The sequence below is a fragment of the Suricata suricatta genome, chromosome 7 (assembly GCF_006229205.1).
Source record: "Suricata suricatta isolate VVHF042 chromosome 7, meerkat_22Aug2017_6uvM2_HiC, whole genome shotgun sequence".
Classification (NCBI taxonomy): Eukaryota; Metazoa; Chordata; class Mammalia; order Carnivora; family Herpestidae; genus Suricata; species Suricata suricatta.
Window position 1 is genome coordinate 92,824,726 of NC_043706.1, and position 17,342 is coordinate 92,842,067.

General features: G+C 43.9%; 1 protein-coding gene across 20 annotated transcripts in view; it reads right to left on the minus strand.

Annotated features, from left to right (window-relative positions):
• The window catches only part of SCML4 (Scm polycomb group protein like 4), a 103,177-nt gene that overhangs the window by 34,801 nt on the left and 51,034 nt on the right, over positions 1-17,342 (minus strand). For 18 of the 20 annotated variants that reach the window (XR_003910943.1, XM_029945063.1, XM_029945075.1 and 15 more), the window contains 3 exons: positions 6,126-6,255; positions 5,127-5,210; positions 4,004-4,204 (listed from right to left, as the gene is read on the minus strand). Coding sequence is in view for 19 of the 20 variants with exons in the window: in XM_029945063.1 (XP_029800923.1) it covers positions 4,004-4,204; positions 5,127-5,210; positions 6,126-6,255 (415 nt within the window). In the remaining variant the exon portion in view is untranslated. The remainder of the gene's footprint in view (positions 1-4,003; positions 4,205-5,126; positions 5,211-6,125; positions 6,256-17,342) is intronic. The other 2 variants (XM_029945068.1, XM_029945066.1) reach the window with 2 other exon arrangements.

Consider the following 17,342-nt stretch of genomic DNA (forward strand, 5'->3'; position numbering starts at 1 on the left):
TCATGTCTCCCTAGTCTCTTCTGGTTTGTGACATGTTCTCAGTCTTACCTTGTTTTGCATAACCTTGACAGTCTTGAAGAGTACCAGTAAGATATTTGGCAAAATGTCCCTCAGTTTGGGTTGGTCTGTGTTTTTCTCATGATGTGACTGGGGTTAAGGTCTTGGGGGCAGAAGTGAAGTGTCCCTCTCTTGTTATCAGATCAGGGGTACATGATGTCCCCACAACATCACTGGGATGTCAGTCTTTGTCACTGGGCCAGGTAGCATTTGCTGCATTTCTCCACTGTATTCTCCATATTCCATTCCTTGGAAACAAGTCATAAGGTCCTGCCAACTCAAGAGTGGTGGAGGGATTAAATATGCCTCTTGAAGAGGGGAGAGTCTCTGTATCTTTTGGAATTCTTCTATAAGAAAGAACTGTCCATTCTCCTCCATTTATCCCTTAGTTCCTTCATTTATTCAATAATTGAATAATATCAGTGTAGACTTAATACATTTATTTGTACAGTGGATTATCCAATACTATGTTATTTATTTTGTTGCTCAAATTTTGTCTTTGGGACTTTTAGTGTCCCGTGTCCCTATGACACACCCTCATTTTTTTTTTTTAGCAACTCTTTGGTTACTGACACTTTAAATATGCCTCAGTTTCATCTTGCATTTTCCTCTGCCCCTGCCCTAAAATCAGCCATTCCTCCAACAGCCTTGGTTCCTTGTTATTGAAGAGTGATATTTAGAAACCAAGATTTGGGCACTGGATATGCTCATTGATAGGTAGGTCTAGATCTAGACAGGTAGATGTATCTAAACAAACCCGAGTTCATGCTGAGGTCTCTAACTTCAATCCAGCATCACAGAGTTCTTTCTACCCTTCATGGGGAGGACTCTTTAAAAAGAGGAATAATCTCTCCATAATGAGTCTAGATCAAATTCAATTTCTACAGGGTTACTAGAATTTAGAAGAAACATGTGTCTTCCAGCATGCTCCTTTCTAAATTGTCCTCACAGCCCTCTCTTGCCCCAAGAAGCTTGCATACCAGCTCCAGTGTGAGGAACACGGGAGGAGACCCTAGGAGGACATCCTGCCACCACGTATGCCTTTGCCGCTCATGGTTAACAACAAGGGAGTAGCCTGGTTTTTTACACATTATCTACCAAAAACTGGCACATAACAGGGGCTGGGACAGGAACAAAAACAGAGCTAGTTTTGATTTCAGAAGTAACACAAAACAAAACACTTTAATTAGAAACCAAAAGAATCCAGTTTTTGTGTGTATAAATTCTTTATATTTTGACAAGAACATTCATTTCCATCATTTAGGCCTCCTGACTATCCTGTGAGGACAGTAGACAAGAGGTTATTACCCCATGTTACAGATAAGGAGACTGAAAAGAGGGTGTAGAACAGTTTTTCCAACTCATGTGGCCTCTAGGTGCCCCTTGCCTGTCATGTGAATACTCCAAGTGACTGCTTGGGAGAGCTGGCAAAGCACTACCAACTGGCCAACTAAGGGGTTCATCCTGGCAACTCAGACACTCTGGAAATTTCCTCTTAGTGGGAGTGTTGCCGTTTGCCTCCAATATTTTAGAAGACTAAGTGATGGAAACTGAATCCGCTGCAGGAGAGTCTGGGTCATGAGATCTAATCCAATAATCAAGATGCATACAGGTGCCTGGGAGGGCCACCTCCTGGAAGCAATGATGGCATTTATGAGACCCTGAGGCCTACCCCTTTGGGATAACATGGCTCAGGCAAGGCATGCAATACTGTTCCCTTAGCCCTTGAGGTAGCCCAGGGCCCATCCGTGGCAGTCTGGTTCCTTCAGCCCAATGTGTCAGCACCAATGTCACCATTTTCTGTGTTGGACCATGGAAATGTTTAGAAAGCAGCACCCTAAGGATGAAGTGGAAACTGGAAGAGTTCGACTATTTCTCCTTGAGCCCCTCTCACAGCTTGCTGAGCTTCTGTACTACCATCAGTAATGTGAAGGACCGCCTTGCCACTCTGCCACCTCAAGGAAGCAGCATGAGAGTCCTCTGGTGCCCCTGCATTCGCCAAGATACTAAGACTGAGCGCTCAGCTCTGGACTTCCTGGGAATCCCTCAGCCAAAGGAAAGTTGGCAGGGCTTTGCCCAGGTTTATGTTGTGCCAGGCCCTGAGGAACCTGCTCCTCAGTGCCAAGGGCCCTGAGGCCACAGAAGGGCTGAGCAGGAGAGCAGGGAAAATGGGCTCAGTTCTCCCAGCTTAGAGGGAAGGGCCATAAAAAACTCAGTGGGATGGAATTTGCTCAATAGGGTGGGCGCGCAGTACAGGAAGAACTTTCTCTTAGCACTATGTCTGTGTCTTGAACTCTGCTATTCAGCAAGGAAAAGGACAGGCCTTCGACCTGAGAGGGCAGCTCAGGTTTGAGAACCTGGCTGTCAGACAAATACCGGAGAAAAATGGCCAGTGGGTTCTCAGAAAGCTGACATCAAGACTCTCCTCCTAGTCTCTCTCAGTGCAGTACTTCTTCCTCTTGTCTCTGTTTGCATCTGCTGAAATTTCTTAAAAGTCACCCTGGGTCAGCCACATGCACCCAGACTTTGCCAAGTTCTATTTTAGTCGATTACCAGCAAGTCAGACCCAGCTTCCTGCCCAGAGGGAGCTCCAGAAGGTGGGCAGAACCAATCGCAGCTGGGAAACTGGTTAGACAATCTCATCCCCCAGTCCTGGGGATCTCAAGTTAAATAAATTGTCCCTGCTTTGGTTCTTCATGACACAGCAATATTAGAGGCCCCTCTTCCCTGACCTACTCTTGTACAGCTGGCAGGGTCATCTACACCATACCATGCTGGAGAATCTTCTCTATATTCCCTGGTGATATAGAGGCCTTGACCTTGATGCTGGGCCACAGAAGACACCATGCTATGCCCTTGAAGTCAAGACATCTTGTAGAGGGCTGGTACTCTGAGGTTTAAAAGCAGGTGGTAACAACGATTGTGTAGAGGGCCATGGGTAAGGCAGAAAGAGCCTCTGCAGTCAAAGATTTGAAGGAGGCAGTGCTCCCAACTCTGCCTCTCACCTTGATTGACAACTGTCACTCCCTCTGAATGCTGTTGGGGTAGAGCTGAACCTGGGATGGTTGTGACAGTGGGATAAGGGATTGACCCTGAAAGGGCTTTAACAAACAACAACAACCTACCCCACAAGAGGGGCTTGGGACCATGAGCTTCCCCACTGCCCTGCATGGTGACATGTACCATGAAGAAGGAATGAGGCAGAGCAAAGGAGAATAGATAGTGACATGGGCTATATTAGAACGGTGTTCAGAAAAGGTCTCCTGAATAAGGCAGTATTTGAGTAGAAACCTGAAGGAAGTCCAGGAGCAAGTCACACATGGACAGCTGAGGGAAGAACATTCCAGAAAGAACAGCAGGTACAAAGACCCTGAGGCAGGAGCATGGTTGGAGAATAACAGGGGGAACAGCAGGGAGGCACCCATGGCTGCAGCAGAGTGAGGACTCAAGAGAAGTGACTGAGAGATCAAAGATGTAGCCAGGGCCAGGTCACATAGGGCCTCTGGGTCATCATAAGGACATAGACTTTTTCCTAGAGTGACATGAGAGCCATTGAGGGTGCAGGGCAGAGAAGGGGCACAATATGATTTTGATTTTTTAAAGAACAAGAGTGGCTACTGTAAGTGATGAACCATGTCTGGCTTCTGGATATATTTCAGTTAGAGCAATAGGATTTACGGATGAGTTGGAAGTGGGGGGGGCGGGGGAGGGAAGGGTTGGTTGAGAGAAGAGTCAAAGGTGAGGATTCTTATTGAGATCTGGAAGCATCTCCTCCTTAAGCCCAGAGAGAGGCTTTCAGCACATAGGCTAATCTAAGGCCCCTGGAGCCCAGCAGATGCAAGACAGACCCTGGCCACAGCCACTATCCCACAAGCCTGAATATGACTTCTTCCATCTTTAGAGAGACACCATGGCCCTTCTCATACAATGTGCCCCGGGGCCTTACCTGATACCATCTCACCACCATAGCCCTGTTTGACCAGGGAGAAGACCAGCTTCTGCTGGTGGGCACAGTCGATGCACGCTTGCACAGCCTGCTGCAAGACTGCTGATGGTCTCTCAGGCCCGAAGTGCTCAGGGAGCTGCTGCACCTTCCTCCTCTCCAGGTACGGCCCTGCGTTGGCTTGCTTGTTGATGTAGAGGCAGACTGTGGAAAGAGAACCACGAAGCCTCAGCATCAGGTGCATCAGGCAGGCCAGCGAGCTGCTCCTGTGTGTATGGAGGATGCCTCTGCCATGCTCCCTTGACCCTCACCTTGGAAAAGGCTGAGAAGAATAAAAGTGGGACTGATTCTTCCCAACGTAAGAATGAAAAGAGGCAAAAGAGCCAATCACTCCCAACTTTCAAGTTTGCGCTCAAAAGAACCTCTTGGTTGGGAACAGATAGACAGGTGAGGTCCCTCTGATGTACTCGAATTTGAATTGCAGATAAGAATGGAGGCCAATGTAGGTCACGTGTATAAGTGTATTTCCATACTGGGCATGCACACATACAAAATCTTCCCTCCTCCTCCAAAGGAGCTGTTAAGCTTACACATAATGTTTGCCAATTTTTTTTTTTGTTAGCCTTCAGTGAATAAAAATATTAAGATGATTCTGATTGCCCCAAAGACTATATATTCAGGGAAGTTCTAAAGAGAGTGCACTTTATGATGTCAGAGATTTTAAATACTCAGCTGCCCTTTTAGGGGAGCCCAACCAATGGTCCCCATGCTTTTAAAGTAATATACCCCATCAGTAAACAGATTTTGAGCACATGCCCCAAAATGTGTTTATTTTTTATAGGTTATATACATTCTTGACTGTTTCAATATATTGCATGCCTTTTAAAACATAACCAAGAAATCAAAATTTTTAAGTAAATATTAATAGTAGGTGTCATATTTTCTTCCCCATGTTAACATCTCCTTGCCTGTCTCCCCTGCCCACCTCCATCCCAGCGTATGAGGAACTTACCTCAGGGGCTGTTAGTGCAAAGCAGTGTTGAAAAGGGGCATTAAGGGGACACCAGTAGGATTTGGAAAGGATGAAACAGTAAAAACAAAGGTGAAGAAAGTTTTTATTGAGTACCTACTGTATTCCAGGTACTTTGTGCACTGTATCTTGTTTGAATCTCTAGATGAGCATGAGAGCGGGGTATGATTACTTCCTTTCCTAATGAAGAAACCAAAGTTTTAAGGGTTGGATGGCTGTCATAAAGTCTAAAGTGTCATTAGTGGTATAAGAGGGATCTGGACTCAAGTCTTTCTGATGTCAAGGCTTGTGCTTTTTCTCCTCCACGAGGCCGCCTTCTCTTGCACTCACCCCAGATGATTAAGAAAATCTAATCAATACTGAACTGAAATACAAGGGAGGAGTAGGGGACCAGCGGGAAGATCATTCCAGATAGAGGGAAGGCAATCTGCTGAAATCCTGTGGGGTGGGGAGGGGGCGGTCTAGGGACTTAGAGGAGAGCAATGAACCACGGGGCTCCACCGGCCATTTTAACACGTTTGATTTTTACCTAAGAGCAATGGGAAGGGAATTGAATGGATTTAAGTGAGATGGGAGTAGGGCAGCTTGTGATGAGAAGGACTGTATATGTGTGTGTGTGAGAGAGAAGCCATCCTGCTGCTGCGATTTTCATGATGGAAATGTTTGTTGATGGACACCCCATGAGAAAGACTGGACTGAGCTCTACTCCGACTGGATTGGAGCCACCAGGTGGGATTAAGAGAGGGTAGGGTCCTTAGGGGATCTGGAAGCACAAACTCAGAGATGGACAAACACAGAGATGGAAACTCCTCAAGGTAAGCAAGGTCACTCCTGGTGAAAAGTAAAGCTGGCTCTGAAAATAAAAGACTGGGCCAACAAACCACTCCTTCTCGTCCCACCTCAAGGCAATCTGCTGAACCTGAGAAGCACTGAAAACCAAATTTCAAGTAATCCTACCTGTGAGACACTTAAACTAATATTCTCAGAGAATCTGGTTGTCCTGTCCACCAGCTAACACACTAAATCCTTCTTTAGAGCTATCCCAGTGGCAGCTCTCCAGTTCACAACGTAACTGCTAGCTTTCAGCTGACGTACCTGTGAGAGCCTGTGGGGCGGCCAAGCTGGGTATGGTGGCTGCATCCTGAGGGATGGAGCTGAGGTCGGGCTCCGGCGTGCTCCGCGGAGGGGAGAGGGCTAAAGGAGTCATAAGAACCCGGGACTTGAGCTGCAAGACAGAACCCATTTGGTCAAGGAAAATCTGGAAACGCTCCCTACAGTTGCTCCAAATTTTTCCTGGATGTCAATTAAACTATTGCTACTCTATCATGTTTCCACACCTTTTTATTGTGCAACTAAGGAGCTGAACTTCAGATTCAAGTTCATGATAAAAGTTCATGTTTGGGGTCACACTTAGAGGTCAGCTCTGCACCTGCCCCTTACAGTGGAGCCACCCAGGAAATGATTGTATCAGGCAGTGAGTGTCAGAACACAAGAGGTAGGAACAGATGAAGTGTATGAGCTCTCTGGGTGCAGGATACAGGGTAGGGGATTCCCAGGTTGTGAATCCCTAAAATTCTGTCAGAATTCAGGTCAGAGCTTTCCCAACAGCCATCATGAGACTGACCCTGAATCTCTCCTCACTCTCTGCTGAGCTTTCTGCTCTCAACAGTCACTGGTTCCTGCTGGAAAAGTGAGCAGAAGCCATTCCTCCAAGGGTGGACATGAGTGTATTGTCTGGCAGTGAGAAATCACAAATGAGGAGCTGAAATTTACTGTTGTGGACTAAGATGGAGATGGCTGGTTGGTTGATTAGGTCAATGCCAACAAGTTACTCTCTGTACCAAGGTTTGACAGAAAATCTTCTAATCCTCATTTTCCACCAAAAAATAATGAATAATTCAGTCACTTCACTTCTTCACCACTGACCTGTGTCTTCTCTACTCCAGACCAGTTAAATCAATCTCTGGGGTGAGACCGAGGCATCAGGAGTTGTAAAAGGTACTCAGATGATTCCAATACACAGTTAAGGTTGAGGGCCACCGCTCCACTGCCTTTCAACTTTAAGGTTCAGTCATCTGGAAGGTCTTATTAAAATGTGGATGGATTCTGATTAAGGAAGTCTGGGGTAGGGCCTAAGATTCTGTATTTCCTAGGCAGTGCTGATGCTGCTGGTCTGTAGACCACACTTTGAGCAGCAAAGGTGTGTATTTTGTTGTTAATATATATGCTGACCCCACCAATATCCTAACTTGCTTCGTGGATTTTTAGGATAGAATAATATTAAGCCTTGAAAAAACAGTATTCTTACTGCTAATTATGCATTCATTTTACATTTATTCATGTATTCACTCAACAAATATGTATTGGGTATCTATCACAAGCCAGACACTCTTCTAGTTTCTAGGGATACAACAGGAAACAAATCAGACAAATGTCTTTGCCCTCATGGAACTGACAGTCTATTAGGGGTAAATAGACAACAAATGAAATAAAGCATATGATATAGTATATTGGAAGGTGATTATAGCTGGAGGTAAAAGTAAAGAGAGAAAGGGAATAAAGTATAATTGAGTTGTGCTTTGGATTAAAATCTTATTTATTTTTTTAATGTTTATCTTAGAGAGAGAGAGAGAGCGAGCAAGCACGAGTGGGGGTAGGGCAGAGAGAGAAGGAGAGAAAGCATCCCAGGCAGGCTCTGCAGTGCTCTGACAGCATGGGACTCAATCCCACAACCATGAGATCATGACCTGAGCTGAAATCAAGAGTTGGACGTCCAACCAACCGAGCCACCCAGACGCCCCTAGATTGACACTTTAAAATAGGGTGGTTAATGCACTTCTTGGGTGACACTGCACAAAGATTCCAGGGAGATGAGGGAGCAAGTCATACCAGTGTCTATGGGAAGAAAGTTCCAGTGAGTGAGGATATCAAGTGCAAAGGTCTGAAACAAGAGCATGTCTGGAGGGTTTCTGCAACATCGGGAAGCAATAGTGAGACCACAGGGCTCAGGACACTGTAATACCACAGGGCTTTTCAGGACTCTGTAAGTTCTTTGACTTTTACTCTGAGCTCCTTTGTATTGTATTGTATTGTATTGTATTGTATTGTATCGTATCGTATTGTATCGTATTGTATTTTTTGAGACACAGAGAGAAAGTATGTGTGCATATGAGCTGGGGGGAGGGGGGTGCAGAGGGAGAAAGAGAATCCCAAGCAGACTCCATGCTCAGCGCATAGCCCAATGTGGGGCTTGACCTCAAAACTACAAGATCATGACTTGAGCCAAAATCAAAAGTCAGACACTTCATAGGCTGAGCCATCCAGATGCCCCTACTCTGAGCTCTTTAAAGCAGAGAAACTACAGGATATACACTGACATTTTAACAATCAAACTATTGTTTTGAGGAGAGATGAAAGGAGCAAAAGCAGGCGGAACACTAATCGAGAGTAGATGAGAGATGATGATAGGTTAGTTTAGGTTGATAGCAGTGGAGGAGCTGAGAGGTGGACAGACTCTGCATGGATTTTCAAGGTAGAACCAGCAGGGCTTACTGACACACTGAATGGGGTGTGTGTGTGAGAGAAAGAAGCCAAAGATGACTCCAAGGTTGGGGCCAGGAAGTCTGTAGATAGAATACCAGATTTGGGGTTGGGGGCAGACTAGGGAAGACCAGAGGCTGGTTTTGGACATGTCAAGTTTTTGATGCATACATCCCAATAGAGATGTTAAGCAGGCAGGTGCATGTACTGGAGTATGGCATTCTGGGGGAAGGTCTAGGGAGATTTAATTTGAGGGTAATCACTATAGAGTTGACATTTAAGGCCATGATAATGGGTTAAGTCCTCAGAGAATAACATGGAAGGACTGTAGATAAAGAAGAGAAAAATCTAAGCACTGAGCCATACAAGACTTCAACATGAAGAGTCTTGGAGGGATGAGCAGGAACCAGCAAAACAAACCAGGAAAGGGGCTCCTGAGTGGCTCAGCTGGTTAAGTGGCCAACTTTGGCTCAGCTCACAATCTCATGGTCTGTGAGTTCAAGCCCTGCATCAGGTTATGTGTTGACAGCTCAGAGCCTCGAGTCAGCTTCAGATTCTCTCCTTCTCTCTCTGAACCTCTTCTGCTTATGCTCTCTTTCTTTTTCTCTCTCAAAAGATGAATAAAAACATTAAAATAATTTTTTTACTTTTTAACATTTTATTTATTTTTGAGAGAGACAGAGTATGAGAGAGGGAGGGCAGAGAGAGTGAGATACAGAATCCAAAGAAGCCTCCAGGCTCTGATATGTCAGCACAGAGCTTGACATGGGACTCAAACTCGTGAACCACGAGATCATGGCTTGAGCTGAAGTCAGACACCTGACCGGCCAAGTTACCCAGGTGGTCCCCCCAAAATTAAAAAAAACAGGAAAGACATCTAGTGGGGTGTAAAGACAACTGGGAGAGTGTAGCCTGGCGGGAGACAAATGGAGAAAGTGTTTCATAATGGAGAGAGTGGTCAGTCATGTCAAAGCTCTGATCCGACCAGGAAGACTGGAAGTGGCCCTTAGATGTGCAACTTCTCAGCAAGAGAAGTAGTGTGCGGTGGGTGGGACAAGAACCTGATTACAATTAGCTCAAGAAATAATGGGAAGAGATGCACTGGGATTAGGAAGTAAAGTCAACTCCTTGAAGCCTGTCTGCAAGGGGAGCCGTAGCAAGAAAGAAAAGTTAGATCGAATGATTCACATCCATTAGGATAGTTCCCATCAAAAACTCTGTTTTCGCTCTCGCTCTCTCTCTCTCTCTCTCAAAAATAAATAAACAATAATATTTTAAAAAAGAGAAATGGTTATGAGGGTAAATTTTTCCCATGTATCTTTTACCATAATTAAAACATTTTTAAAAATCTTTTAAGATTTTTGGTATTTGTGATGGGAGAGGCATGTGTTAATGCTGATGGAAATAATCCAGTTGAGAAGGAAGAAAGGATGATATGAGGGAATGCATGGAGAACTACTAGCTTCAGGACTCTGAGTAGGTGAGAGAGGATGAGATTCAGTGAATGGAGGCGGGTGCGTGGGAGGAGGGTGGCAAGGCCTTAGAAAGAAACACAGACCTTTCATCTATTTTATTGCAAGGCAGAATATAATGACCTGGATCTGGGGTGGGTGGATGTGGAGGTGGGAGCTTACAAAAGGTCTCTTCTGATGGCTTCTAGTTCTCAGTGATGCCGAAGCTTAAGTGTGAGGACAGAGGAGAGTGTGTTAATGAACTAAGAGGGTGGGAGAAGTGGGAGCACAGGGCGTGGATGCTGAGCAACATGGAGGGCACAGTGGGATGTGTGGACATGAATCTAAATTCATTGAAATGAATTTAAAAGGAGATCAGTCAAAAGTGAGCACACTGTCTGCACAGGGCTGTGTAGGTGCAGTGTCTAGGGCTCTTGCAACAAGAGACCCCATGTAAGTCAGAAGCTACAATTAACAACAGAGATTTCACCTTATTCTACATTTAGCATTTGAAAAACTAAAGGGCCCATCATGTAGCAATATACTGCTAAATACTATAAAAGCAATCTGAAAGAAACCTCAGTGGTGGTAAGGAGCAGACCAGAAACCTGCTGTGACTGACTTTGCCATGGTTCCCTCACCTACCAAGTATGACAGGGTTACAGTTACCCTGCCTATTCTCCCAGGTCATGCACTAAGGGTCCTTCTGACAGTCTTTCGAGAAATGAAATGCTGCCCTGCATGCCTTGTGATGGAGAGGCTGGTGATGGCAGTGCCCAAGGACCATGGGCAGTGGACTCTGGGAGGGCCTTGGTTAAATCCTCTTGTACAGGCTTAAAGCCCTCCAACCAACATACAGATAATGATGTTGGTGGGGGGAAAAGCAAGATTTGGCAAGTTGTCATTTTTCCCCTGTGGTCTTTAAGTGAATCACACAAAGATCCTCATGATCCTTCTCTAGAGAGATGATGGTAATGTTGATGGTGATGACGGTGATGATGGTTATGAGTGTGAGGACAGTGAGGAAGGTGAGGATGGTGAGGACACTGAATATGGTTATGATGGTGAAAATGGTGAGGAAGGATGAAAAAAGTGATGGCAGCTAAGACTTCAGTTCCCAGACACTGTTTACTGTTCATGTAAACGTCATGATAACTCTAACATCTAATGACTTCTTGCTACTTTAATATTTATTATAAAAGGATCTGTTCACTGAACCCACCTCCAATGAAGTAATACAATTATAGTTGGTTGTTACCTCTGCCTGTCATATCGTCCAGATAAAACAATAGAAGGAATAGAATAAGTCAGCTGGTTGTAGAGCAAACTTTCTGCATTCATCTAACCTCTAAAACAACTACTGGGACTTTTGAATAAAGAAGAAAAACCCATGCAACTGTGGGTCGTATATGACTTTTAAAAAATTCATCTTGTTAAGACAATAAATTATCAGTAGGAATGCCTTTGAGTTAGCATTCTGAAATTTCTATGTTGTTGCCTAATATAAAGGAAAAAAATCTAGACTAGGAATGAGAGTCACATATGATTTTAGAGGGCTCCTAAAATAGAAATGAGCCCAGTGACTAGAACTGTCCTTTGGTGTGATATGGAGCCCATTCTGTCAGTGCCTCTCCTGTGTGTGGAATGAGGAGTTCCCTGTGTGCCCCAGTGTATCCAAGCTTTTCTCTAGCAGGACATTTGTCTTTGCCATTGCTAGTTTTTATTGTAACTGTCGTTGTTGTTGTGCTGTGTTTTCATATGTTTTGAGGTTTTTTTTAATGTTTGTTTATTTATTTAGAGAGAGAGAAAGTGAGAACGCATGAGCAGGGGACGGGCAGAGAGAGAGGGAGGGAAGGAGAGAATCCCAAGTAAGCTCCACGTTGTCAGCACAGAGCCTGGCATGGAGCTCAATCTCATCAAATGTGAGATCATAACCTGAGTTGAAATCAAGAGTCAGAGGCTTAACTGACTGAGCTGCCCAGGCGCTGCTGCTGTGTTTTGTTTTTCAGGTGGACAAAGCTCCTATTTTGGTTTCTAATACCATTCTTCAATAAAAGGAACAAGGACTCCTTGGAGAAATGACTGATTCTAGGACAAGGGCAGGAAATACACAAGATGAGCCTGGTGCATCTTGTCCCAGAAAGTAAAGTAAGAAAGTACTAAACACACACATATACACACAAAATGATGAGGGCAGGTCATACAAACATATGAGTCAATCAAAAGGACTTCTAATGTCCAAATCTAGAACAATATGGGCAATAAATAAAGAATGGGTAATGAATTATAATTCAAAGTATACAATAAAAATCCATGACTCCATACTGACGTAAACGAATGATTGACTTGAGAGATACATGGAGGAGAATAGACAAGTCTCCGATGCATTAATATTGCAAATGATTTGTGGGGCATAACTTCCCACTCCATAAGTGTGGGCTGCACATAGTAACTTCCTTCCAAAGAGGACAGTATGGAAATGAGGAAAAAGTAACTTTACAGTGGAGAAACCTGCCAACCACCACCCCAGGCAGGTGATCAGGGTCACCATCCACAGTGATAAGCCATGTTGATAGTATGCACCCTTCTTATGGCATGATGGGAATACCACATTAACTCTGGAATCTTCTTCCCAGAGACCCATGACCCCAGTCTAATCATTAGAAAAACGTTAGACAAACCCAAGTTACTGAATATTTTACAAAACACTTGACCAATACTCCTCAAAACTGCCAATCTCCTCAAAAACAAGGAAAGTCTGAGAAACTTCTATAGCCCAGAGGAACCTAAGGAGACATGACAACAAAATGTTAATGTGATATCCTGGATGGATCCTGGAACAGAAGAGGGGAACACTAATGAATCTGAATAAAACATGGTCATGATTTAATAGTGATGTATTATAACTGGTTCATTACTTGTGACAAATGTATCACAGTAATATAAATTGTTAACTGTAGAGAAAACTAGGTGTGAGGTATATGAGAATTCTCTATCTTTGCAACTCTCCTGTAAATTTGAAGCTATTCCAAAAATATAGTTTATTTGTGAAGTATTAAAAACAGGTTCTGGCAGAATAAACTGGATAAAATGGAGAGGAAGAAGGGAGGAGAAGACTGGAGGAAGATTCGGTGCCCAGGATGCTGTGCTCTGACATATTGGAACTAATCCTTGACCTTCAAAGCCAACACCCCTGTACAGAGGGTGGCAAAGTTGGCACCTTTACCCGAAATTCAAAACTTCAGTCGAATGGGTGTGGTGACTCCTCATGCAGGGCATGGTTGCCAGTGGCTGCTGGAGGGGCTGTGCTTTTCTGGGGTAGAGGATCGTGGTGGGTGAAGCAAAGGAGTAAGGAGTTGGCCCCTGCCAGCTGGCATCTCCACCAAAGGGGGCTGGGGAATCTGGGAGCAGCTCATCTTTCTTTTCCATTTACAGATCCAGAATAAGGGCCTGGAGAGTTTCTTGCTCCAGCTGTCTTTCAGGGAAGACTTTCTCTAAGATGTGCTAGAGAATCACTGGAAAGCGTTGCAGGAGGGGAGGATTTGTTTGCAAACTGAGATGTGTGGCCAGGGGACACTAACAGAGGAAGGGTGAGTTGATGTAAAAATTGAAGGATTTTTCTAGAACCGTGCAAGTGTGGCAGAAACAAAAGTCCCAACTAAGCAACGTTTCATAGATTGACAGAAAGAAGTTGGTAATCCAAGGACAGAGAATGTGGTTAGGGAACTATGAAGATGTGTAAGAGACTGCCTGCACATCAGCAGAGATGAACCAACAAAGCAAGATTTAAAAACAAGTTCAGGGTGACTATTGGCACCTACATTGGAATCTGCGCTCAAAGTCCAGCTCAGCCACTCACCAACACTGTCTTAAGTCTTGACACTTAGGATTTTGGAGCCTGTCCTTCCTCACCTGTGTGAGGATATCAATCCTTCCTCACAGGGATATGACAAGATTTAAATATATGCATTTAGCATAGGGCTAATGCAAAGTAGAACTTCATAAATGTTCATTTTCACTATTGCTGATGGTATGAAGAAAGAGGGCATGATGAAAAGGAGAGTGCCCACATTTTCTCATCCACAAAGCCAACACTGAGAACTGGCATGATTTCAGTCATCAACTACACATTGCTGATGCCCTGCAGGGGAGGGGGAGAGCACAGGGCTCAGAGTCCGGTCTGGGGTTTGAATCCTGGGTCTGCTGCCAGCTCACATGGAGCTCTGAGCAACTCATTCAGTGCTTCTTGACTTCATCTTCCAAAGCCATTAGATTGGGTAGGTTGTTGGTTTCTAAGTTTTCTTCTAATCCATAATGCATATATACCCTGCATTAGACTACTTCTGAAAACATAGAATTTGAGACAAAAACCAGTGTCAGTGCCATATTTTGAATATTGATTAGAAGCAATGTGGCATTCTAAATTTCTTTGTAATTCTATTTCTGGAAATATAGAAAACTAGATTATTTGTTTATTTTTTTAATGTTTATTTATTTTTGAGATAGAGACAGAGTGTGAATGGGGGAGAGGCGTAGAGAGGGCGGGGGCACAGAATCTGAAATAGGCTCCAGGCTCTGAGCTGTCAGCACAGAGCCCAACGTGGGGCTCGAACTCACAGACTGAGATCATGACCTGAGCTGAAGTCAGACACCCAATCAACTGAGCCACCCAGGTGCCCCAAAAACTAGGTTATTTCGATCAACTGAAAACAACCACAAGTAATGAATAAAATGTAACATTAATGAAAGTACAGAGGAGCTGACAATATATAAAGAATTATCAAGCCAATATATAAGTGAAATCTAGGCCTCAGGAATTGCTATGGAGCTCAGGTCTCACCCAAAGGGCTACAACCTCATGGTAAAGATGAGCCAGACGTAAACTTGTTTCATCTTATCCCCATCCCTGCCTGACAATAAGGAAAGCTGCCTTAATGAGGGGAGTTGTAGAATCTCTGAAAAGATACTGCCACGGCCAGATAGTAATTCAATAGAAAACACAGTGTTAACTTTCAGTGAGTAGAAAAAAGATTAAGTACTTTAAAAAAAATCCAAAAGAAGGCAGGAAAGATGGGTAAAAGGAGCATAGAATGCATGAGATAAATAAAACACACAAAATAAGATATACATTTAAACCCAAATTTATCAGTAGTTTCTTTAAACATAAATGGACTAAAAGCCTAGTTAAAAGACAAAGATTATTATACTGGATGTTAGGGGTTGAAATGTGTCCCCCAAAAATGATATTGAAGCCCTAACTCGCAGGACCTGTGAATATGACCTTATTTGGAAATGGGGTCTTTGCTGATGATCAGTTAAAATGAAGTCATTAAGGTAGGCCCTAATCCAATATGATTGTATCTTTATAAAAGGGGAAATTTGGACAGAGACAGTCAAGTACAGAGGGAAGACAATGTGAAGCCATAGGAAGAACACCTTCTCTGAGCCAAGGTGTAGACCTTGATCTTGGATTTCTAGCCTCCAGAACTGTGAGACACTAAATGTCTATTGTTTAAGCCACACAGTTTGTTGTGGCCCTAGGAAACTAATATACCATATTTTAAAAAAAATATCATGTTCTCCCTCCTTTCCTTCCTCTCTCCAGCCCTATCTGAGAATAACTTTGCTCATGTCCCTGCCATAGCTTTTCTTGAGGGCACATTTCTCCTTTAGACTGACCATGTTTCTCCACATAAAACTCCCCCCAGGGTTCTGATGAGATGTGGGAGGAGAGTTAGGGAAAACTAAATGCCTCACTGTGTTTAACCTCAGACTTTAGTCTAAAAACTTGCCTGTTGGAAATGCAAATCAGCTCCAAAAACAAGAAGTTTGTAGCCAATTACCTAATTCCATTCCTAGGAGTCAGTCTGTTTCTGGGTCTACCCATACATTCTTCTCTCCACACTTGGAGGAGAGATTGAACACCTAAGCAATGGAGAGGCCTTAGGCCTGGAGGCCTGCTTTGGCAACATGCCCTTAAGTTAAATCTGAGATTCTAGCTAAGCTATCTTTGAGCTTCTCTAAGAGAATAAAAGTACCCAAATACAATCAACTACCTATGTCACAATGAAGGAAGAAGGGGATGCTTGAAGCTGGGAGGGAAATGCGCTGGCTCTCTTGGGCCATTCAGAGGCACAAACATGGTGGGGATGGGGTGAGGATGCTGGAGCTTTCTCCTACCATCTCTCTGCCGGGTTCAGATTCTTCTCTGGAACCAGGGAGCCACTGAAACTGGTAAAGAGCAGAGGTGAGGGGGGTGAGTGGCCACTGCTTTACTGTGGATAGGGCAGAATGGCTTAATTTCCTCCTGATAGAGGGAAGCTGAGAGAGGAGACGATGATCTAGTATTCCATGGGTACCAGGAGAGAGAAGAAAGAAAAGGGAAAAACAAAACAAACAAGCAAAAAACACACCAGATAAAGGGAAATTCAGAAGAATGCATCAATCTGTCAGAATTAGTTAATGGGATGCTGCCCATGACACCCTCTGTCCCCAACAATCTTCGGTAGAGGCCACACACTTCAAGGTCTGTTTGGTGTCATTGGGTTCCTTACAGAAACTGGTGAGGAGGCCAAGTTCTATGCAGGAGGTCGGCCCTGCAGATGAGAGAGGAAACATGGCACATCCAGTTCAGGCATCATGTGCACAACGGCGCTCAGAGCAGTGGGAAGCTGGAGCTGGCTTGTACACAAAGGATGACTTACATTTTCAGGAATATTTCAAGTTGTTTGTTAAACACAGTGACTATTAAACACTAAAGTATATATACTTCCAGAGTATTCATTTAAAACACATTTAAAAACAAGGTAATAGATAGCCAAAACTCATCACTGTCTATTTTATTATTGCTTCCACACAGATGGACAGATGCAGGAGGGCAGAACGGGTACAAATATGGTGGGGGGAGGGTCATGGTGGAGACACCAACTTCACGTCTGCAGATGTCATCTTGGCGCCTTGAAACTGGCCACGTTGGGAATATCTACACCTTGGAAATTGGCAAATGCTATGAATTAGGGCTCACTTTACTCTTTTGTTGACTTAAAGCCTTAAGAAAGTGATGGAGAAAATTTAAAAATACAAATTAAACTTAAAAGTGTGCTTTCTTTGTAGCTGGGACACCATGAATAGCACAAAAACTGAACTATTTTTTTTTGGACAAACTATCATCCATCCTCGGTAAATTTGTGAAGAAGTTTATCCCATTCTAACAAAAGCACAGAATTCCAACATACAACTTCACACTGTTTACATTTCTCTTACTTCTTAACATAATTGGAAACATCGACTAGCATTCACGCCTGAGTTACACTCAGAACGC